At 41.2% G+C, this 26,761-nt stretch overlaps 1 protein-coding gene across 1 annotated transcript in view; it reads left to right on the top strand.

Moving 5' to 3' along the window:
* The window catches only part of LOC135520250 (zinc finger protein 850-like), a 41,233-nt gene extending 15,249 nt beyond the window's left edge, over window positions 1-25,984 (top strand). Inside the window, exons 10-11 of the mRNA XM_064945663.1 lie at window positions 10,262-10,580; window positions 22,188-25,984. Coding sequence (XP_064801735.1) covers window positions 10,262-10,580; window positions 22,188-23,233 — 1,365 coding nt within the window. The 3' untranslated portion in view covers window positions 23,234-25,984. The remainder of the gene's footprint in view (window positions 1-10,261; window positions 10,581-22,187) is intronic.
* The last annotated feature ends 777 nt before the right edge of the window (window positions 25,985-26,761 follow it).

Genomic DNA, 26,761 nt, shown 5'->3' on the forward strand with positions numbered 1-26,761 from the left:
CAGGTCAATACAACACACATATAAAGTAAATCAATTGAGTGCTCTATGATAAGGATGGGAGGTCAACGAATCACACCCAGATGATTCAGTGGTTGGGAGAGCCACAACAAACGGGTACAAAGGCCTTATACAGCCAAGATACACTTTCCCTTTCAATCTACATGACAAAGAGATGTATAGAACGGGTCAGAAGATTAAGATTTGAATGAAACTCTTATAATTCTCAGCAGACAGTAGCTGCTGCAAAAACAGTCCTCTTTGTGTAGAAACCAGGGTCTGGCCCTGGCGTCATCTCTCCTGGTACCATATAGAACAGAAACATTGCAGAAGAATGCGGTCTCTTTAGGTTTCATCACCCAAAAGACACTGTAAATCTCCTGTCAGTGTTTTTCTCCCAGAGGCCCATCCTCAGTAGAACACAGACACAATAGTTCCAAGAACCCTCTATTATGTTTCATAAAACCACCAATTAATGCAGTGAAAGTATTATAACAAAATCTTACTCTCACAGTGTCCACTGAAAGTTGACTTGTAACAACAACTGGGACCAAAAGAAACCCAGCATGAGACCCACTAAATCTGCCCAAGAAGAGGCAAACAAAAGAAAAACCCACAACAAACTTAAAGACAGGAAGTAAACCAAAAGTTGGAAGCAACTAAAGGTGTTGACTCTCCACATCTATCAAGACAACTGGAGCACTGGGCCAGACACTCTTAAATAGAACCTGGACCAGCTCAGGTGAAACACCTTCCCACTAACGAGGTGGACAAGCCAGCACAGGTGTAACACATACTGACTAACGAGGTGACACCAATCAGTGCACCCTATCGTTCTAACATTAGGTTCAGCTAAACAGGCTAAAGTCCAACCTCAAAACATAAATGGAAAAACGAAAAGACTGTAACACCTTAAGAGAATGCATTACCACCAACAGAAAACAACTTCCATTTCACATTATAATCAACTACAATGCTTCACCTTCACCAATATAAACATGGTGTCTACTGGCTGTCAACAATTACAAACAAGATAAAAACATGATTTTTTTCTTCCCCCATTTTAGCTTCAAGAACTCTCTTCTTCCTAAAACTCACTAGCTTCTAGAACTCTCGTCCCCTTGGAACGAGCACAAACAAAACTAATCTCCAATACGGAGACATGCAGTCAAAATAAACTGATCCTTGGCAACTCACTGGCTAAACACAAAACACAAGACTTTTTGACTGCCCACCTTCGAGACAATCAGCAACCAAGTTGTCCTTAGCACGGACATGTTTGATATCAAGAGGAAACTCCTGCAATATCCGTAGTAACTTTCAACCTCACTGCGGAGCTTCTGTCTTATCAGGGTTCAGTAGATAGGCATGTTGTTGGATCTGGAGGCCCAGTCCCCAATGTCATGGTCTAGTACATTTGGGTTGGCACATCTGAGAATGAACCCTGATATTCTAAAAGCAGGGCAACAATGTCAATATACCATTGTACCAAAAATGTGTCAGTTGGTTGCATAAATAATTATCATTACTAAATGTTACATGAAATGTAAATATGGAAGTTTTAACATGTCCAAATCAATAACCAATATGCAGAAACAGTTTGGGATAAATTGAAAACCTTGCACATGTTATGTTTATTTACACACAAACATCTGCCACAATAATCATATTACTTGTATTTTTAAACAAGCATCTTATAAACTGCACAAGCACCAAAAACATTTGTTTTGACAAGTAGCAATAAATGACTGATTCGGGGGGAAATCAGGTTGTACGTACTGTTGAAACTAACACAACTAAAAGAACACATGGAAATGGGAGATATATTTTACCTCACTGGTTAGAGGACAACCTGCAGAAGACAGTCAGCTACATTTTGGAGTGATGCATTTAAATTTAGAGGTCGCTAAACAAACGAACACAACACTTATTTGTCATAACTCATCGCAAAAATCATTTGTGCGAGAAGAGGGAGATGAGGTTGCACATCCTGTTAAAACTAACAGCTCAAAACCCACACGGAATCTGGGAATAATATGTACATCACTGGTTAGAGGAGACTTTGTAAAAAAACAGATTGCTACATTTTGATTCAAGTGGGTCGCCAACACATCTCTTTTTTGTTAGTCACTTTTTGTCAAATCACATAAATAGTAACTCATTTCATTCAGAGCCTGGATTTTCCCGTGAGGCTAATATCCCTATCAAGTTGAAATCAATAGAACAGGGGGCAAATGATTACGGATCGACATTGTGACATTAAAATACTCCTAGTACAATGTTTAAACATTCTATATTGTGACATTAATTCATTGATATCATGAAACAACTACTTCATGTACGTATTTTCTGATGTTTGATCAGAGGTATTTTATCAGATTATCTCTGGTAACACTGACCACTGCTGGGGATTTCTCTCCTGTATGTGTTATATGGTGTGTAGTCAGACTGCTAGATGAAACAAAACGCTTTCCACATTCATCACAGCTATAAGACTTCTCTCCTGTGTGTGTTCTATGGTGTGATATCAGGCTGGTTGACTGAGTCAAACTCTTCCCACATTGAATACAGCTAAAAGATTTCTGTCCTGTGTGGATTGTCTGATGAATTTTAATGCCTGATGATGTGAATCTCTTCCCACAATCAGAGCAGTGGTGAGTTCTCTTCCCTGTGGGTCTCTGCTGGTCTTTCTTGAGGTGTTCTGTTGTGGAGAGATTCTTCTCTGCCTCCTCAGCATCATGATGTTGTTGAAGCTCCCCTGAGGATCTACGATAGTCATGTCTCTCTCCTGCATGAACAACAAAGTCAGACAGATGTTTAAAGGCCCACAACAGCAGACATCCACTGTAAAAGTTCAAATGAGCAAGAGAAGTCATATTTTTGCCAGACAACTTTTGGTCTCCAATATAGGACAATTTCGGTGTTTACTAAAATTGCGGCACGAGGGCGATGCACACTCAATTTGGTTGTAGAAGCTCCTCCCTGCTAATGAGGAAACCGCTAGTTATGGATGTAGTATATCTGCCTGGAGCAAAAATGGTGAGCAAAGATTTTATTTTTTCGCAATGTATTCTGAATGTGAATGGGGGTAAACTCGGGGGAGTAACCTCCATTTCCAGGTTGTTTATGAGTGCATTTCACACTACTGGATTATAATTGTAAGGCTCGTTTGAATATCCTGCTTAATATGATGTTTGTGTTATTGTCACAAATCAACTGCTTTATACTTTTTTTTTTAAAAACACCTCAACCTGTAAAATGCTCTTTGGCTAGCTTATCCATCAGCCTGACAATGAGGGTTTGTACACTAAGTGTTTGCCAAATTGGCACAAAACTTCACCTAACAACAACATAGACCTACTGTAGGACCCATAACTTCACCTAACATCGAACATTGTGGAGTTTCTCAAAGCAAAATTCTCAAACAGCATGTATACAATGTCTAATCAAAATCAATTGCAAATGAGAATAGTTCTTTAAAGTATTTGAAAAACATTTCCAGCTCTCGCCCTTTCGATAACCACTCAGCACGAAAGGGACAAATGTAATGCGCTGATCCATTGGAAATGTCATAAAATACCTGATAACTTCTTATCCCTTTTACAAATAGCCAACAACTGTGTCGGTCCCAAACTCACTGGCGCGGGAAACCGAGAGCCCAGAATTATTTTAAACAATGTTTCAGGTTTGTTGTAGACAGGCCATGTGATTTACAGGATATTTATTTGCAATGTTTTTATTTGTAGGATATTTTTTTACATAGTTAGCAATAAAAAAGTTAGTATAAATTAATAGTATAAATTTCATTTAGATTTAGATAGAATGTAGATTAATCACAGACAATGATTTTGAGATACTTTATCAATGGAATTGAACTGTTCCATGAAAATGAGAATATTAAAATCATAACTGGCATGCAGATCAGTATAAATGGTAAGATGCTTGTGTATTAGATGCTTGTTCCCAAGAAAGCTAAGGTAACAGAGCTAAACGACTACCGCCCCGTAGCACTCAATTCCGTCATCATGAAGTGCTTTGAGAGACTAGTCAAGGACCATATCACCTCCACCCTACCTGACACCCTAGACCCACTCCAATTTGCTTACTGCCCAAATAGGTCCACAGACGATGCAATCTCAACCACACTGCACACTGCCCTAACCCATCTGGACAAGAGGAATACCTATGTGAGAATGCTGTTCATCGACTACAGCTCGGCATTCAACACCATAGTACCCTCCAAGCTCGTCATCAAGCTCGAGACCCTGGGTCTCGACCCCCCTGTGCAACTGGGTACTGGACTTCCTGACGGGCCGCCCCCAGGTGGTGAGGGTAGGTAACAACATCTCCTCCCCGCTGATCCTCAACACTGGGGCCCCAAAAGGGTGCGTTCTGAGCCCTCTCCTGTACTCCCTGTTCACCCACGACTGCGTGGCCACGCACGCCTCCAACTCAATCATCAAGTTTGCGGACGACACAACAGTGGTAGGCTTGATTACCAACAACGACGAGACGGCCTACAGGGAGGAGGTGAGGGCCCTTGGAGTGTGGTGTCAGGAAAATAACCTCACACTCAACGTCAACAAAACTAAGGAGATGATTGTGGACTTCAGGAAACAGCAGAGGGAACACCCCCCTATCCACATCGATGGAACAGTAGTGGAGAGGGTAGCAAGTTTTAAGTTCCTCGGCATACACATCAACAGACAAACTGAATTGGTCCACTCACACAGACAGCACCGTGAAGAAGGTGCAGAAGCGCCTCTTCAACCTCAGGAGGCTGAAGAAATTCGGCTTGTCACCAAAAGCACTCACAAACTTCTACAGATGCACAATCGAGAGCATCCTGGTGGGCTGTATCACCGCCTGGTACGGCAACTGCTCCGCCCTCAACCGTAAGGCTCTCCAGAGGGTAGTGAGGTCTGCACAACGCATCACCGGGGTCAAACTACCTGCCCTCCAGGACACCTACACCACCCGATGTTACAGGAAGGCCATAAAGATCACCAAGGACATTAACCACCCGAGCTACTGCCTGTTCACCCCGCTATCATCCAGAAGGCGAGGTCAGTACAGGTGCATCAAAGCTGGGACCGAGAGACTGAAAAACAGCTTCTATCTCAAGGCCATCAGACTGTTAAACAGCCACCATTAACATTGAGTGGCTGCTGCCAACACACTGACAGTGACTCAACTCCAGCCACTTTAATAATGGGAATGGATGGGAAATTATGTAAATATATCACTAGCCACTTTAAACAATGCTACCTTATATAATGTTACTTACCCTACATTATTCATCTCATATGCATACGTATATACTGTACTCTATATCATCGACTGCATCCTTATGTAATACATGTATCACTAGTCACTTTAACTATGCCACTTTGTTTACATACTCATCTCATATGTATATACTGTACTCGATACCATCTACTGTATCTTGCCTATGCTGCTCTGTACCATCACTCATTCATATATCCTTATGTACATATTCTTTATCCCCTTACACTGTGTATAAGACAGTAGTTAAGGAATTGTTAGTTAGATTACTTGTTGGTTATTACTGCATTGTCGGAACTAGAAGCACAAGCATTTCGCTACACTCGCATTAACATCTGCTAACCATGTGTATGTGACAAATAAAATTTGATTTGATTTGATTATTACCAGCAACGTCAGAATTTATGAAGGCCAGCAGGACGAGGTGGTTCAGGAAGAGTTCACTCTCTTCTGGTTGGGCATATTGATGTAATGGCATGAAAATACATTGGCTGAATATTATATGGTGACTTATCAACAGCCCTAATAACTTAACCCCTACAGGAAATCTTCACTGGCCATTCTAGAATATACAATATAGCCTAGAAACCTGGTTAAACTATCATTATGACATCATGGATGAATTCTTGAATATACTATATATCCTAGAAACCTGGTTAAACATTATTATCATTATGACCTCATGCATGGCCAGTCCTTGTATTCATAGTGTAGTGAATTCAGGGGGTATTCCTGAGCTGAAGTCAAACTTGGGTCCAGCGACTGTCAAGCCAACACCTTACAACTGTTACGCCAAGATGTCTGAACTTCTTCACGAGGTCGCTAGGTGTTGGGTTACGGTTTCTACAATAGCTTTCTCTATGAATTTGAGAGTGGTTACACTTCTCCTTACCCCATCCCTCAGCTGTTTACCAAACCAAGCCTCTGGGCAGCAATTTTGCTGCTGTTTAAAAAACCCACACAACCCAGCAATCTGCAGTTCAAACAATAACAAATGTGTCATTCCACCACCGTTTTGGTAATAAGATGATTATGGGGTTGGAGAAATGTAACTACAGACAGACAGACCTATGGACGCAAGGACTGACCATCCATGATATCAACATTATAGTTTTAACCATGTTGAGGCTATACAGTGTTGATTTACAATGTTTCTAAACAGAGTAAAAAAAGCTTATTTTGGGTTCTGATGGGTTACAACAGTTGAAGTAAGCTCATGAGGCATGTGTTATATGCTTCAAGAATCAATGGCTATAAATAAATCATTTAAAAGTCACAATATGGATGTAGTGTTAGTGTTTAAATACTGGAGTCGAGACCAAATCACGGGCGCTGGACAGAGTGGATTTCAGTTGTAACAAAAGGCAGTTTTATTGAGTCAAAAGATATCTTGTCCCGCAGTTTAACGTGCACGGATCTAGTTCATATAACTCGGGAAGGAGTCAGGTGAAAAAGAGACCTATACAAAGGTTTACATTCATTTTTATACATAGAATAAAGTAGGTAGAGTCTTGTCGTGTCGGTCTTCTGACTGGTCCCGAAGGGTTGTAGGCGGATCTGCTCTATCCATAGCAGGAGTCCCATTGGTGCAGAGCAGAGTCTTCTGCTCTGAGCACTCGACCAGTAGAGGGGGATGTGTGTGTTTTATCCAACAAGATATTTGTGTGTCAGGGGACAGTGAGACAGGAGAGCAGAGGGGGTCGTGAAACATCAGAGCTGAGGGGGTAGTTTTATTGCAGGAAGAGTGACCTGGTTCCTGTTTTAGCAGGGGTACGTGAAATGACTTGAGTCAGGCAGATTAGCTTAGCGCTGTATAATATATGAGCTATGTGTATGAATGTTTACATATATATATATATATATATATATATATATGACAGTAGCAATTGCAGATTTCCGCTTTAACACCAAATATCAGCTCAACAACTGCAGAGTTTGTGCCTATGTTTTAAGACAGTACTTACTAGTGTTAATCAGAGAAAGGTTTATCAAAACCATCTTACGGCTAAATTCATCGTTAGAACCATTGGATGCCTTAAGAAGCGTTTGGGAAACCGGGACCAGGTATCCAGTTTCCTCCTCCTCCTTTTTTGATGTAACAGTCATCTCTCCCTCCTCCTCTTCCACTCTATAAACTGCATCCTCCTCTCTTTTTACTGTAACATCCTCCTCTTTCACTCTGAACGCGTCTTCCTCTTCTTTCACAGTAACGGCCTCACCCTCTACTTCTTGTTTTACTGTGATATCCTCCTCTTATATAGCAGGAGGAGAGTAGCTTAGTGACCGCATGGTCTGGGATGTTAGCTGGCTAGGCTAATGCTAACTTAACCAGTCCGCTAGCTGACTAACAACAACACTGACTTTGAGTGGGTAACGCAGTTGAGTAAAATGTTAATTTTATCTTCAGACAACAAGTTAAAGTGTAGGTGAGAATTTTACTCACCAGTGTAACAATACAGTGTGGTTAAAGACTTAGTAAGCTAGTTGTAGTCACGCTATGGTTACCTATAAGTACAAACAGTTATGTTTTTGCGTTATTACATATTTATGAACTTATTTCGGGAAATCTTCTAAACTTCCCACAATGCACTATTTCCCAAGGTCATATGGATGATCTACTCTGTGCTACTGAGTTTGTATGCCAGTATTCTGCCCTTGAGTTTCGTTCCCATGCAAAACTAGACAGATATCTAACAACTAAGTCTTCAATAAAACTCCCAAGGCGTGACTTTTCTTGAATGAATATATTGAAAACGTTTATGTTGTGAAACTGCAAAATACAGAAAATAATATATTTTAGTATTCAATTCACACCGACATACTGTAGCTGTACATTAAACATTTGAAGTTGCATAAATACAAAGCACGTGCTAAGGTACCATGCATCTGGCATGATGCCAAACCATATAGCTAATTGTTACTCATATGGTAATTGGCTCCTTTCATTACTCTAATAATGTACAACCATCTTTCTAGAATAAGAAAGCATATTACACTAGAAACAGTAACAAACTACAGTATTGTATTGTAATGTAATGTAAATGTAATGTAAATGTAGTAGCTTCCCCTTCTTTCATCAACAATGGACTAGCTTCCACTGCTTTCCCAACAATGGAGTAGCTTCCCATGCTTTCATCAACAATGGAGTAGATTCCCCTGCTTTCATCAACAATGGAGTAGCTTCCCCTGCTTTCATCATAGCATAAATCCATGTGATTTGGTTACTTTTCAGTCACATGTGCATACGGGAAAGGCGTGTCTGATGTCTGCAGGTCAATGCAACTGAGAAATATGATCCTTGTAATTATTCTATGTATTCTATGTGAATTTCAGCAGTGGTAATGATTGTGAAATATTTTGTTCATTTCATGAGAGCAACATGATAATTAATGATTTCCGGACACAACTCATGTTATTCTGGTTGAACAGTGAGAGACTAGTTGATTAAGGAGTAAGGATTTCTTGTGAATGGTTAGGAAATAATATGTCATGTTTTACTCATACCTCAGCCAGCATTGTGAATGGTTAGGAAATAATATGTCATGTTTTACTCGTACCTCAGCCAGCATTGTGAATGGTGTCATTGAGGCGGTGACATATTAGACCATGGCAGTAAATTAAATATTTAGGTGTTGTTAGTCATGCATGAAAGGTCTGGGGTGGTTGTGTGGTTATAAGTTACAGACCTTGGAATACATTTCTGGCCCTGCGGGCAGGGTCTGAATCAAACCCAATGTCCACCTGGTACACTGACAGGGTCTGAATCAAACCCAATGTCCACCTGGTACACTGGCAGGGTCTGAATCAACCCCAATGTCCACCTGGTACACTGACAGGGTCTGAATCAAACCTAATGTCCACCTGGCGGCACACTGACAGGGTCTGAATCAAACCCAATGTCCACCTGGTACACTGGCAGGGTCTGAATCAAACCCAATGTTAAGGGGAGGGAAGATTGGTCAAGAGGGTGATGATTATTGTTGTTATACTGCCTGATTGTTATGCAACAACACTGTTTACAAAAGCTTTGATAAAGAACAAGAAGGCCCACACACTGTTTACAAAAGCTTTGTTAAATCAGCACAAACGTTTTCAGCTGTGCTAACATAATTGCAAAAGGGTTTTCTAATGATAAACTTCGATTAGCTAACACAATGTGCCATTGGAACACAGGAGTGATGGTTGCTGATAATGGGCCTCTGTACACCTATGTAGATATTCCATTTAAAAAATCAGCCGTTTCCAGCTACAATAGTCATTTACAACATAAACAATGCCAACACAGAATTTCTGATCAATCTGATGTTATTTTAACGGACAAAAAAAAAGTGATTTTCTTTAAAAAACAAGGACCATTTCTTAGTGACCCCAACCTTATATACGGTAGTGTACATCTACATGATGTATTGTTACACCATGTAGGAGCAGTATGGACCTAGTCTGTTCATTATATACATCTACATGATGTATTGTTACACCATGTAGGAGTAGTATGAACCTAGTCTGTTCATTATATACATCTACATGATGTATTGTTACTTATTTAGATTTAGTTTGACTTAATGAAACTGCTTTAAATGTGCGGTAGTAAACCTTTTTTATTCGCACTAATCAGTCAACACATTCAGGTCTTTGTATGTCTAAATAAATATGATCCTCAACTGCGTTTCCCCTCCAGTCAGCAGACGGAGATGTGCGTCTTTCAGGCGACGCTGCCAGCGTGACGTATAATCTAGTGGACGGTTCTTCAGAAACAGCTCGTCAACCACCTCGGTAGCTGTCTAGCCAACATAGCCGAAAGATTCAAGCTATTTATACGCTTTTGTTGTATATTAGCTACCGTGTTTTAGACACACTTCTGTCGTATCTACTTGTGAACCTATTTAATTTAATATTACGTTATTTTGTATTAGTCAGCTATAGTATATGTCTGGTTAAGTTAGCACTAGCCTAGTGGCTAATGATAATAGCTAGCTAGCTAACATCCCCGAACATGAGCTCCCTAAACATCTCCCCTCCTGTTAAAGAAGAGGAGGTCTGCTGGACGGAGAAAGAAGCTCTGGGGCTGAACATTGTTGTGAAAGAGGAGAAGGAAGAGGAGGATGTCACAGTAAAACAAGAAGTAGAGGTTGAGGATGTTACAGTGAAAGAAGAGAAAGACGTTTCAGTGAAAGAAGAGGAAGACGCGTTCAGAGTGAAAGAAGAGGAGGATGCCATTTTTGGGGTGAAGATGGAAGGGGCGATTACTGTCACATTGAAAGATGAAGAGGTGGAGATAGGAGATCCGATTAACATCAGTAAGTACCACTTTAAATTGGTTTTCAACTTTGGATATCTGGAGTTGGCTCGTCAATACCTCTTCAACGGAGGGCCCTGGGATGATGACTGATATGTCTAGAATCAGACGACGTAGAGAGAAAGCTACTCCTTGTTTTCTCTGTTCCGTTTCCAAAAAGTGACTTAACATATATTTGAGAAGGGTCTATCTGCTGACCGCACACTGGGGGGCACGGCATGTAGTGATTTTAATGTAGTGATGTTTTACTACACACCGTGCCCCCCAATAGTGCCATGTGAGAGTTGGGTTGGCTACACCAAAAATCATGGATATACTGACAAGATGTCTCTGCCCTCACAAGTGGAGTCGTTTTCCACAAAGCAGCACGATGGGTTGTCTAGCTCCCGCTTATCCACCAATCCAAAGAAATGATAGATCTTATTATTATTATTATTATCTATTGTTTATAATCTATGAGGGTTGTTGAAGTCAACCGCCTGTATTCAATGGAGAGAGATGCTAAGCTATGAGCATGAATATGCATAGCGATCTGGAGACAACTCCAATAGTGTTTTTATCAAAGTTGTCGTCATGTCAGGTGTCCTGTCCACATAACAACCGAAGAATTACCAAACTATTGTTTGATCAAGTATACTTCAAGTAGCAAATAAGCCATTCATTTTTTGTTGACCAAATTCGACACGAGCCCACTGGCATGACCAAGAGAGATAAAACCACTTGGATGCAACCTACTGTAACCTAATGCCATGACCAAAAGAGTTATAACCTACTGTAACCTACTGCCATGACCTAGAGAGATTAAACCACTTGGATGCAACCTACTGTAACCTACTGCCATGACCTAGAGAGATACAACCTACTGTCATCTACTGGCATGGCCTAGATAGATACAACCTACCCTAACCTACTTGCTTGACCTTGAAAGATACAACCTACTGTAACCTACTACCATGACCTAGAGAGATGCAACCTACTGTTGCCTACTGGCATGACCAAGAGCGAGAGAACCACTTGGATACAACCTACTGTAACCAACTGCCATGACCTAGAGAGATACAACCTACGGTAGCCTACTGGTATGACCTAGATAGTTACAACCTACTGTTGGCTACTGGCATGACCGAGAGAGATACAACCTACTGTAGCCTACTGGCATGACCTAGAGAGTTACAACCTACTGTAACCTACTGTAGCCTACTGGCATGACCTAGATAGTTAGGACCTACTGTTGGCTACTGGCATGACCAAGAGAGATACAACCTACTGTAGCCTACTGGCATGACCTAGAGAGATGCAACCTACTGTAGCCTACTGTAGGCTACTGGCATGACGTAGAGAGATACAACCTATTGTAACCTACTGCCATGACCTAGAGAGATGCAACCTACTGTAGCCTACTGGAATGACCTAGAGAATTACAACCTACTGTAACCTACTGGCATGAACGAGAGAGATAAAACCTACTGTAACCTACTGTCATGACCTAGAGAGATACAACCACTTGAATACAACCTACTGTTGCCTACTGGCATGACCTAGAGAGAGAGAACCACTTGGATACAACCGACTGTAACCTACTGTAGACTACTGGCATGACCTGGAGAGATACAACATACTGTAACCTTCTATCATAACCTAGAGAGAGAAAAACCTACCTTAGCCTACTGGCATGACCTAAAGAGAGAGAACCTACTGTAACCTACTGGCATGGCCTAGAGAGTTACAACCTACTGTAGCCTACTGGCATGACCGAGAGAGAGGGAACCACTTGGATACAGCCTACTGTTGCCTACTGGCATGACCTAAAGAGAGAGAACCACTTGGATACAACCTACTGTAGCCTACTGGCATGACCAAGAGAGCTACAACCTACTGTAACCTACTGAAGCCTACCGGCATGACCTAGAGAGTTAGAACCTACTGTAACCTACTGGCATGAACTAGAGATACAACCTACTGTAACCTACTGGCATGACCAAGAGAGATTTAAACGACTGTAGCCTACTGGCATGACCTAGAGAATTACAACCTACTGTAACCTACTGGCATGAACGAGATAGATAAATCCTACTGCAACCTACTGGCATGACCTAGAGAGATTTAAACTACTGTAGCCTACTGGCATGACCTAGAGAGTTACATCCTACTGTAACCTACTGTTGCCTACTGGCATGACCTAGAGAGATTTAAACTACTGTAGCCTACTGGCATGACCTAGAGAGTTACAACCTACTGTAACAAACTGTAGGATACTGGTATGACCTAGAGAGATACAACCTACTGTAGGCTACTGGCATGACCTGGAGAGATACAACCTACTGTAACATACTGGCATGACCGAGAGAGATACAACCTACTGTTGCCTACTGGCATGACCTAGAGAGAGAGTTCCACTTGGATACAGCCTACTGTTGCCTACTGGCATGACCTAAAGAGAGAGAACCACTTGGATACAACCTACTGCCATGACCAAGAGAGATACAACCTATTGTAGCCTACTGGCATGACCAAGAGAGCTACAACCTACTGTAGCCTACTGGCATGACCTAGAGAGTTACATCCTACTGTAACCTACTGTAGCCTACTGGAATGACCTAGAGAGTTTCAACCTACTGTAACCTATTGGCATGACCGAGCGAGATACAACCTACTGTAGGCTACTATCATGACCTGTAGAGATACAGCCTACTGTTGCCTCCTGGCATGACCTAAAGAGAGAGAACCACTTGGATACAACCTACTGCCATGACTGAGAGAGATACAACCTACTGTAGCCTACCGGCATGACCTAGAGAGTTACAACCTACTGTAACCTACTGGCATGACCTAGAGAGATTTAAACCACTGTAGCCTACTGGCATGACCTAGAGAGATACAACCTATTGTAGCCTACTGGCATGACCAAGAGAGCTACAACCTACTGTAGCCTACTGGCATGACCTAGAGAGTTACATCCTACTGTAACCTACTGGCATGACCTAGAGAGATTTAAACCACTGTAGGCTACTGGCATGACCTAGAGAGATACAACCTACTGTTGCCTACTGGCATGACCTAGTTAGAGAGAACCACTTGGATACAACCTACTCTATTCTACTGGCATAACCTAAAGCAATACAACTACTATAGCCTACTGGAATGACCTGGAGAGATACAACCTACTGTAACATACTGGCATGACCGAGAGAGATACAACCTACTGTTGCCTACTGGCATGACCTAGAGAGAGAGTTCCACTTGGATACAACCTACTCTATTCTACTGGCATAACCTAAAGCGATACAACTACTGTAGCCTACTGGAATGACCTAGAGAGTTTCAACCTACTGTAACCTATTGGCATGACCGAGAGAGATACAACCTACTGTAGGCTACTGTCATGACCTGTAGAGATACAACCATCTGTAACCCACTGGCATGACCTAGAGAGATACAACCTACTGGCATGACCTAGAGAGATACAACCTACTCTAGTCTACTGGCATGACCTGGGGAGATACAACCTACTGTAGGCTACTGGCATGACCAAGAGAGATACAAACACTTGGATACAACCTACTGTAGCCTACTGGCATGACCTAGAGAGAGAGAACCACTTGGATACAACCTACTGTAACCTACTGCCATGACCAAGAGAGATACAACCTACTGCAGCCTACTCGTATGACCTAGAGAGATGCAACCTACTGTAATCTACTGGCATGTCCTAGAGAGATACAAACACTTGGATACAACCTACTGTAGCCTACTGGCATGACCTAGAGAGAGAGAACCACTTGGATACAACCTACTGTAACCTACTGCCATGACCAAGAGAGATACAACCTACTGCAGCCTACTCGTATGACCTAGAGAGATGCAACCTACTGTAATCTACTGGCATGACTTAGAGAGATACAATCTACTGAAGCCTACTGGCATGACCTAGATAGTTACAACCTACTGTTGGATACTGGCATGACCTTGAGAGATACAACCTATTGTAGACTACTGGCATGACCATGAGAGTTACAACCTACTGTAGGCTACTGGCATGACCTAGAGAGAGAGAGAACCACTTGGATATAACCTACTGTAACCTACTGCCATGACCTAGAGAGATACAACCTACTGTAGTCTACTGGCATGACCTAGAGAGAGAGAGAACCACTTGGATACAACCTACTGCAACCTACTGCCATGACCAAGAGAGATACAAACTACTGCAGCCTACTCGCATGACCTAGAGAGATGCAACCTACTGTAATCTACTGACATGACCTAGAGAGATACAACCTACTGTAGCCTACTGGCATGACCTAGATAGTTACAACCTACTGTTGGATACTGGCATGACCTCGAGAGATACAACCTATTGTAGCCTACTGGCATGACCTAGAGAGATACAACCTACTGTAACCTACTGTAGGCTACTGGTATGACCTAGAGAGATACAACCTACTGTAACCTATTGGCATGACCTGGAGAGATACAACCTACTGTAGCCTACTGGTATGACCTAGATAGTTACAACCTACTGTTGGATACTGGCATGACCTAGATAGTTACAACCTACTGTAACCTACTGTAGCCTACTGGTATGACCTAGAGAGTTACAACCTACTGTTACCTACTGGCATGACCTAGATAGATACAACCTACTGTTGGCTTCTGGCATGACCTGGAGAGATACAACCTACTGTAACATACTGGTATGACCTAGAGAGATACAACCTACTGTTGTCTTCTGGCATGACCTGGAGAGATACAACCTACTGTAACATACTGGTATGACCTAGAGAGAGAGAACCACTTGGATACTGCCTACTGGCATGACCTAAAGAGAGAGAACCACTTGGATACAACCAACTGTAACCTACTGCCATGACCTAGAGAGATACAACCTACTGCAGCCTACTCGCATGACCTAGAGAGATGCAACCTACTGTAATCTACTGACATGACCTAGAGAGATACAACCTACTGTAACCTATTGGCATGACCTGGAGAGATACAACCTACTGTAACAAACTGGCATGACCTAGAGAGAGAGAACCACTTGGATACAGCCTACTGTTGCCTACTGGCATGACCTAAAGAGAGAGAACCACTTGGATACAACCAATTGTAACCTACTGCCATGACCTAGAGAGATACAACCTACTGTAGTCTACTGGCATGACCAAGAGAGATACAATCTACTGTAAACTACTGACATGGCCTATAGAGATACAAGCTACTGTAACCTACTGGCATGACCGAGAGAGATACAACCTACTGTATACTACTGGCATGGCCTAGAGAGTTACAACCTACTGTAGCCTACTGCCATGACCTAGAGAGATACAACCTTTTGTTGCCTACTGGCATGACCTAGAGAGAGTTCCACTTGGATACAGCCTACTGTTGCCTACTGTCATGACCTAAAGAGAGAGAACCACTTGGATACAACCAACTGTAACCTACTGCCATGACCTAGAGAGATACAACCTACTGTAACCTACTGGCATGAACTAGAGAGATACAACCTACTGTAACATACTGGCATGACCTAGAGAGATTTAAACGACTGTAGCCTACTGACATGACCTAGAGAGATACAACCTACTATTGCCTACTGGCATGACCTAGTTAGAGAGAACCACTTGGATACAACCTACTGTATTCTACTGGCATAACCTAAAGTGATACAACTACTGTAGGCTACTGGAATGACCTAGAGAGTTTCAACCTACTGTAACCTATTGGTATGACCGAGAGAGATACAACCTACTGTAGGCTACTGTCATGACCTGTAGAGATACAACCTACTGTAACCCACTGGCATGACCTAGTGAGATACAACCTACTGGCATGACCTGTAGAGATATAACCTACTGTAGTCTACTGGCATGACCAAGAGAGATACAACCACTTGGATACAACCTACTGTAGCCTACTGGCATGACCTAGAGAGAGAGAAACACTTGGATACAACCTACTGTAACCTACTGCCATGACCAAGAGAGATACAACCTACTGCATCCTACTCGCATGACCTAGATAGTTACAACCTACTGTTGGATACTGGCATAACCTAGAGAGATACAACCTATTGTAGACTACTGGCATGACCAAGAGAGTTACAACCTACTGTAGGCTACTGGCATGACCTAGAGCGATACAGCCTTCTGTAGCCTACTGGTATGACCTAGTGAGTTACAACCTACTGTAGCCTACTCGCATGACCTAGATAGTTACAACCTACTGTTGGATACTGGCATGACCTAGAGAGATACAACCACTTGGATACAACCTACTGTTGCCTACTGGCATGACCTAGAGAGAGAGAGAATCACTTGGATATAACCTACTGTAACCTACTGCCATGACCTAGAGAGATGCAACCTACTGTCCCCTACTGGCATGACCTAGAATGAGAGAACCACTTGGATGCAACCTACTGCCATGACCAAGAGAGATACAACCTACTGCAGCCTACTCGCATGACCTAGAGAGATACAACCTACTGTAGCCTACTGGTATGACCTAGATAGTTACAACCTACTGTTGGATACTGGCATGACCTAGATAGTTACAACCTACTGTAACCTACTGTAGGCTACTGGTATGACCTAGAGAGTTACAACCTACTGTAACCTACTGGCATGACCTAGATAGATACAACCTACTGTTGGCTTCTGGCATGACCTGGAGAGATACAACCTACTGTAACATACTGGTATGACCTAGAGAGATACAACTTACTGTTGGCTTCTGGCATGACCTGGAGAGATACAACCTACTGTAACATACTGGTATGACCTAGAGAGATACAACCTACTGTTGGCTTCTGGCATGACCTGGAGAGATACAACCTACTGTAACATACTGGTATGACCTAGAGAGAGAGAACCACTTGGATACTGCCTACTGGCATGACCTAAAGAGAGAGAACCACTTGGATACAACCAACTGTAACCTACTGGCATGACCTAGAGAGATGCAACCTACTGTCCCCTACTGGCATGACCTAGAGCGAGAGAACCACTTGGATACAACCAACTGTAACCTACTGCCATGACCAAGAGATATACAACTTACTGCAGCCTACTCGCATGACCTAGAGAGATGCAACCTACTGTAGCCTACTGGCATGACCTAGATAGTTACAACCTACTGTTGGATACTGGCATGACCTAGAGAGATACAACCTGTTGTAGCCTACTGGCTTGACCTAGAGAGTTACAACCTACTGTAACCTACTGTAGGCTACTGGCATGACCTGGAGAGATTCAACCTACTGTAACATACTGGCATGACCTAGAGAGATACAACCTACCATAGCCTACTGGCATGACCTAGAGATATACAACCTACTGTAATCTACTGGCATGACCTAGAGGGATACAACCTACTGTAGTCTACTGGCATGATCTAGAGAGATACAGCCACTTGGATACAACTTACTGTAACCTACTGGCATGACCTAGAGAGAGAGAACCTACTGTAGCCTCCTGGCATAACTTAAAGAGATACAACTACTCGAGCCTACTGGAATGACCTAGAGATGTACAACCTACTGTAGCCTACTGGCATGACCTACAGAGATACAACCACTGGTATTGTCTGAAGATTTATCATTTAATAAATTAATTATTATTAATTTAGAATAAGACTGTAACGTAACAAAATGTGTATAAAGGGACTGAATGCATGTATGTTGTATGTTCTAGGGCTGTCCCAGATAAATAAATAAAACTATTTTCTTTCTACCAATTGATTGTTTGAAATGTTATGACGTGTATTTTACCATATAGAACTTCAACTGAACTGATGTTTCAAGCGTTTGATTAAATAATTAAGACACACAAATGACTTGAGGAAGCCAGAGATCAATTTAACTAGAAGAAAATAACCAATTCCCGATCTGCTGCTGGCCTTCGTAAATTCTGACATTATGCTCCTGACGTTTCTGGTAAAATTGGTAAACTTTTTCCACTTCCATTTTGAGTGCCAATTTATCTGACCATTTCTACCGATCTTTGTGCCAATTATGAACGAGTTACAACACTTGTTTGGCCCCGCCACTTCCTGGGTTGGTGAAGTGCGGTATTAAATTTAACAAATAAATCAGAGTCTCTCGCTCATCACCTGTAGAAGGCGGGGCTTCCAGAGGTGTGGATTTAATAGTATGTTGTACCTAGTTTCCCTCTTTCAGGGAACAGTAGTTATAACGTTAAGCTTGTCATATGATGAACTTAAATACTGGATCTTGCTGTCAGACAGTTTTTTTGTATTCAGATCTCTGAAATGCACTCTAACTACGTAACATTTAGTGTCTCTTTATGATATGCTGGGAAAACAGTTTTCATGGGCACAGAAATCCAAAATAATTTCAGAGTTTGCTAAATCCGAGTCAATCAACTTAAGGTGACAACACCCAAATGGATACTGTCATTAATGTGGTTTTTCAATAATTACTCATAATTCTTAATACTGTAGCTGTGTAGTTAGTCACATGTTCAACTATCATCAGCTGATCCAGTAAATCATTTTCTGAATGACAGTCACGTGACAAACATCACGACATGCAACTACAGCCAAAGTGCTTCTTCATTCATTACTCTGGTAAAGACAGTTATGCCGTGCTCCACGTTGGATCCAACATCACTAACAAATTGATGTTTATAATGTTATTGTCTGCTTGATTTACAGTAGAGGGGCGGCAGGGTAGCCTAGTGGTTAGAGCATTGGACTAGTATCTGAAAGGTTGCAAGTTCAAATCTCTGAGCTGACAAGGTACAAAATCTGTCGTTCTGCCCCTGAACAGGCAGTTAACCCTCTGTTCCTAGGCCGTCATTGAAAATAAGAATTTGTTCTTAACTGACTTGCCTAGTAAAATAAAGGCAAAAAAAATAAAAAATAAATAAAGAGTCTCGTTAGTCTGTTTGCACACACAGATACTTAGCTCATTACATGGCCCATTACATTGCACTCCACAAGAGAGACTGCATGGCAGGCTGACTACCTGTTATGCGAGTGCAGCAAAGAGCCAAGGTAAGGTGCTAGCTAGCATTAAATGTATCTTATAAAAACCAATAAATCTTAACAATCACCAGTTAACTACACATTGTTGATGATATTACTAGTTTATCTAGCGTGTCCTGCGTTGCATATAATTGATGTTAATTTATCATTGAATCACAGCCTACTTCGCCAAACGGGTGATTTAACAAGCGCCTTTGCAAAAAAGCACAGTCATTGCACCAATGTGTACCTACCTAACCATTAACATCAAGGCCTTTCTTAAAATCAATAAACAAGTAAAACATTTAAACCTGCACATTTAGTTAATATTGCCTGCTAACATGAATTTCTTTTAACTAGGGAAATTGTGTCACTTCTCTTGCGTTCTGTGCAACAGAGTCAGGGTATATGCAGCAGTTTGGGCCGCCTGGCTCATTGCGAACTGTGAAGACTTTCTTTTTAACAAAGACAGCCAACTTCGCCAAACGGGGGATGATTTAACCAAAGTACATTTGCGAAAAAAGCACAATCGTTGCACAAATGTACCTAACCATAAACATCAATGCCTTTCTTAAAATCAGTACACAGAAGTATTTTTTTTTTACCTGCATATTTAGTTAAAAGAAATTCATGTTAACGAGCAATATTAAACTAGGGAAAGTCGTCACTTCTCTTGCGTTCATTGCACTCAAAGTCAGGGTATATGCAACAGTTTGGGTAGCCTGGCTCGTTGCGAACTAATTTTACGTCATTATGACATAACATAGAAGGTTGTGCAATGTAACAGGAATATTTAGTCTTATGGATGCCACCCGTTAGATAAAATACGGAACATTTCCGTATTTCACTGAATGAATAAACATTTTGTTTTTGAAATGATAGTTTCCGGATTTTACCATATTAATGACCTATAAGGCCAGTATTTCTGTGTGTTATTGTATTATAATTAAGTCTATGATTTCAAGGGAGAGGTCTGACTGAGCGGTGGTAGGCAGCAGCAGGCTCGTAAGCATTCATTCAAACAGCACTTTACTGCGTTTGCTAGCTGCTCTTCGCAATGCTTCAAGCATTGCGCTGTTTATGACTTCAAGCCTATCAACTCCCGATATTAGGCTGGTGTAACCGATGTGAAATGGCTAGCTAGTTAGCGTTTCAAACGTCACTCGCTCAGAGACTTGGAGTGGTTGTTCCCCTTGCTCTGCATGGGTAACGCTGCTTCGAGGGTGGCTGTTGTCGATGTGTTCCTGGTTCGAGCCCAGGTAGGGGCGAGGAGAGGGACGGAAGCTATACTGTTACTCTGGCAATACTAAAGTGCCTATTAGAACATCCAATAGTCAAAGGTATATGAAATACAAATGGTATAGAGGGAAATAGTCCTATAATTTCTATAATAACTACAACCTAAAACTTCTTACCTGGGAATATTGAAGACTCATGTTAAAAGGAACCACCAGCTTTCATATGTTCTCATGTTCTGAGCAAGGAACTTAAACGTTAGCTTTACATGGCACATATTGCACTTTTACTTTCTTCTCCGAGACTTTGTTTTTGCATTATGTATACCAAATTGAACATGTTTCACTATTTATTTGAGACTAAATTGATTTTATTGATGTATTATATTAAGTTAAAATAAAAGTGTTCATTGTTCATTCAGTATTGTTGTAATTGTAATTATTACAAATATATATATAAATCGTCCAATTAATCAGTACCGGCTTTTTTTGGTACTCCAATAAATCGGTATCGGCGTTAAAATCATAATCGGTCGACCTCAAGTGTAGAGAATTGTTCCTTGACGGATAGGCTATTGTACAACACACAGAGCTATTTTCCTTTATTCAGGACATTTAGAATGACAACACATTAAAGAGTAGCCTAGTGGGAAATACCTGATATATAAATTATTTAATAGTCCTGGTCTATATTGTTGTTAGGTGAAGTTATGGGTCCTACAGTAGGTCTATGGTATTGGCATAACTCGTTGTTTCCTAATTAGCATGGATGAGCTTCTGCAACCAAATTGCGTGTGCATCGCCCTCGTGCACTAATTTTAGTAAACACAGAAAGGGGCCTGTGTTGGAGACCAAAAATCTTCTGGCACACCACTTAGAATTTCAACAACTTTAATAACTTATTTTTTGCCTACAATCATTGATGTTACTACTAATGTGAAAACAAAACTAAATTTGACTTGTTGCTCACTTGACTGTCTTAAGACAATTGTCAAATAATTTTAACATTCATTAGACGTCAATTGTTGTTCAACATCATGGCTTCGCTGTTGGCATCAACTTTTACAGTGGATTTCTGCTATTGTGGGCCTTAAACCATCCTATACTATATTGGAAACCAAAAGTCGATTGGCACACTGCTTAGGATTTCAACAACTTTAATAACTGTTTCCTAGCCTACAATAATCAATATTACTACTAATGTGAAAACAAGATAAAAATATGACTGTTCGTTCTCATTTTAAGACATTTGTTAAATCATTTTAACATTCATTACAGACGTCAATTGTTGAACAACGTAATGGCTGTCGGCTTCACCTTTTACAGTGGATTTCTGCTGTTGTGGGCCTTTAACCGTATGTCTGACTTTGTTGTTCACACAGGAGAGAGAAGTGACTACCGTGGGTCCTCTGGGGAGCCTCAACAAAATCATGATGCTGACATGGCAGAGAAGAGTCTCCCCAGATCAAAACACCTCAAGAAAAAACAGCGGAAACCCACAGGGAAGAAATCTCATTGCTGCTCTGACTGTGGGAAACATTGCAAGTCTTCATCAGAACTTAAAATACACCAGCGAGTACACACAGGAGAGAAATCTTATAGATGTACTCAATGTGGGAAGAGTTACTTAAGATCAAAATCACTAAAAGTACACATGAGAATTCACACAAGAGAAAAAGCTTATAGCTGTGATCAATGTGGGAAGAGTTTCACTACATCTAGCTATCTGACAATACACCAGAGAACACATACAGGAGAGAAACCATATAGCTGTACTCAATGTGGAAAGAGTTTCACTCATTCAAGCAACCTGTTATCACACCAGAGAAAACACACAGGAGAGAAATCTTATAGCTGTGATCAATGTGGGAAGAGTTTTACTCAGTCAAGCAACCTGGTATCACACCAGAGAACACACACAGGAGAGAAACCTTATACCTGTGCTCAATGTGGGAATAGTTTTACTACATCTAGCCATCTGATTGTACACCAGAGAACACACACAGGAGAGAAACCTTACAGCTGTACTCAATGTGGGAAGAGTTTCACTCACTTAAGCAGCCTGGTATCACACAAGAGAAAACACACAGGAGAGAAACCTTATAGCTGTGATCAATGTGGGATGAGTTTTACTACATCGAGCCATCAGATTGTACACCAGAGAACACACACAGGAGAGAAACCTTACAGCTGTACTCAATGTGGGAAGAGTTTCACTCACTTAAGCAGCCTGGTATCACACAAGAGAAAACACACAGGAGAGAAACCTTATAGCTGTGATCAATGTGGGATGAGTTTTTCTACATCTAGCCATCAGATTGTACACCAGAGAACACACACGGGAGAGAAATCTCATAGCTGTGATCAATGTGACAAAAGATACTCTGATAAAAGATCTCTGATCAAACATCAGAAAATACATACATGAAGGAGTTGTTTCATGATATCAATGAAATAATGTCACAATGTAGAATGTTTTACACATTGTAGTAGCAGTTTTTTAATGATGTCACAATGTATAACCCTAAACGTTTGCCCCCTGTTAAATTGATTTCAGCATAATATGGATATTAGCCTCATCAATGGAAATTGTTTTGTACTTTGCTCCGTTCTTCTTTCCCTCGATCCTGACTAGTCTGCCAGTCCCTGCCACTGAAAACATCCCCACAGCATCATGCTGCCACCACCATGCTTCACCGTAGGGATGGTGCCTGGTTTCCTTCAGATGTGATGCTTTGCATTCAGGCCAAAGAGTTCAATCTTGGTTTCATCAGACCAGAGAATCTTGTTTTTCATGGTCTGAGAGGCCTTTTTTTGAACTCCAAGTGGGCTGTCATGTGACTTTTATTGAGGAGTGGCTTCCGGCTGGCCACTCTATTAGAGGTCGACCGATTAATTGAAATGGCTGATTAATTAGGGCCGATTTCAAGTTTTCATAACAATCGGAAATTGGTATTTTTGGACACCGATTTGGCCAATTATTATTATTTATTTTTTTACACCTTTATTTAATCTTTATTTAACTAGGCAAGTCAGTTAAGAACACATTCTTATTTTCAATGACGGCCTAGGAACGGTGGGTTAACTGCGTCGTTCAGGGACAGATTTTCACCTTGTCAGCTCGGGGGATACAATCTTGCAACCTTACAGTTAACTAGTCCAACGCAATATAACCACCTGCCTCTCGTTGCACTCCAAAAGGAGACTGCCTGTTACGCGAATGCAGTAAGCCAAGGTAAGTTGCTAGCTAGCATTAAACTTATCTTATAAAAAACAATCACTCAATCATAATCACTAGTTAACTACACATGATTGATGATATTACTAGTTTATCTAGCGTGGCCTGGGTTGCATATAATCTGACTGAGCATACAAGGATACAAATATCTGACTGAGCAATGGTAGGCAGCAGCAGGCTCGAAAGCATTCATTCAAACAGCACTTTTGTGCGTTTTGCCAGCAACTCTTTGTTGTGCGTCAAGCATTGCACTGTTTATGACTTCAAGCCTATCAACTCCCGAGATGAGGCTGGTGTAACCGATGTGAAATGGCTAGCTAGTTAGCGGGGTGCGCGCTAATCGCGTTTTAAACGTCACTCACTCTGAGACTTGGAGTGGTTGTTCCCCTTGCTCTGCATGGGTAACTTTGCTTCGAGGTTGGCTGTTGTCGTTGTGTTCCTGGTTTGAGCCCAGGGAGGAGCGAGGAGAGGGACGGAAGCTATACTGTTACACTGGCAATACCAAATTGCCTATATGAACATCCAATAGTCAATGGTTATTGAAGTACAAATGGTATAGAGGGAAATAGTCCTATAATTCCTATAACTACAACCTAAAACTTCTTACCTGGGAATATTGAAGACTCATGTTAAAAAGGAACCACCAACTTTCATATGTTCTCATGTTCTGAGCAAGGAATTTAAACGTTAGCTTTCTTACATGGCACATATTGCACTTTTACTTTCTCCAACACTTTATTTTTGCATTCTTTAAACCAAATTGAACACGTTTCATTATTTATTTGAGGCTAAATTGATTTTATTGATGTATTATATTAAGTTTAAAAAAGTGTTCATTCAGTATTGTTGTAATTGTCATTATTACAAACAACTAAAAAAATCATCCGATTAATCGGTATCGGATTTTTTGGTCCTCCAATAATCGGTATCTGCGTTGAAAAATCATAAAAGGTTGACCTCTACACTCTATCATAAGGCCTGATTGATAGAGTGCTGTAGAGATGGTTGTCCTTCTAGAATGTTGTCCCATCTCCACAGAGGATCTCTGGAGCTCTGTCACAGTGACCAGCGGGTTCTTGGTCACATCCTTGAACAAGACCCTTCTCCCCTCATTGCTATGTTTGAAGAGTCTTGGTGGTTCCAAACATATTCCATTTAAGAATGATGGAGGCCACTGTGTTCTTGGGGACCTTCAATACTGCAGACATTTTTTGATACCCTTTCCCAGATCTGTGCTTCGACACAATCTTGTCTCGGAGCTCCACTGACAATTCCTTCGACCTCATGGCTTGGTTTTTGCTCTGACATGCGCTTTCAACTGTGGGACCTTATTTAGAAAGGTGTGTGCCCAAATCATGTCCAATCAATTGAATTTACCGCAGGTGGACTCCAATCAAGTTGTAGAAACATCTCAAGGATGATCAATGGAAACAGGATGCACCTGAGCTCAATTTTGAGTCTCATAGCAAAGGGTCTGAATACTTGTGTAAATAAGGTATTTCTGTTTTTCATCATGCGTTATTAGGATGTCATTATGGGGTATTGTGTGTGGATTGATGAGGAACATAATACTATTTAATACATTTTAGAATAAGGCTGTAATGTGGAAAAAGTCAAGGTGTCTGAATAATTTCTGAATGTTCTGAACATGCTGTTGGTTTACTGTTATAATATATGTTGTATGACTACACCAATACTGTTAAAGCAATGATGCAGAGATGTAGAAAATGCATGGCCAACCTTGCTGCTAGAGATCTAGCTACTGGGTGTGCAGGTTTCTGTTCCAGCCCTGCACTATCACCTGACATTGTGCTGATTATTTGGATTAGACACTTCAACTATTCAATCATGTCTTGTTTTGGAGTCAGATGGATGCCTAAACCCACTGCCCATTTCCACAGGTGTTCTTTATGACAGGAAATAAAGGGCTGATTCACAGTATGAACTATAGTGTCTTTTTGAGTCATTGAACATTCCCTGTTTGTCTGTTTATTTATTGTGTTGTTACTCTAATTTAGTCTGATATTACACATTCATTGTTTAATTCTGCTACATTTAAAAATTATTTTATTAATTTAAGCTTTATTTAACAAGGAAAGACCGTTTAAGAGCCAACACTTATTTACAATGATGGCCTTCCGGGGAACAGTTAACTGCCTTGTTCAGGGGCAGAATGACATATTTTTACCTTGTCAGTTCGGGATTCGATCCACCAACCTTTTGGTTTCTGGCTCAAGGCTCTAACCACTAGGCGACCTGCTGGCCCATTGGCGGGTCCAATGTAGACATGATGGGATTAGTATTGACCTCCTAGCCGTGTCCAATGCACTTGTACATGTGGTTTGCTAATCCTCCCACATTGTTTCCATTTTGCTGAGGTGTTTTCTCCATTTGAAATGATACTGTTAGAAATAGGTAAAGACCTCACACATCTGAGAACTTGTGTGTGTTAATCATTAATTAATAACTTGAAAGAAAACAAAAGGCTGATCGATACTGATCAGTGATTAGTCTCATGATACTGACCATGTTGAAGGAGAGCAGATTAGACTCATAATGAGGCTGACCATGTTGAAGCAGAGCAGATTAGACTCATAATGAGGCTGACCATGTTGAAGGAGACCAGATTAGACTCATAATGAGGCTGACCATGTTGAAGCAGACCAGATTAGACTCATAATGAGGCTGACCATGTTGAAGGAGAGCAGATTAGACTCA

The sequence above is a fragment of the Oncorhynchus masou genome, chromosome 4 (genome assembly GCF_036934945.1).
Source record: "Oncorhynchus masou masou isolate Uvic2021 chromosome 4, UVic_Omas_1.1, whole genome shotgun sequence".
NCBI lineage: Eukaryota > Metazoa > Chordata > Actinopteri > Salmoniformes > Salmonidae > Oncorhynchus > Oncorhynchus masou.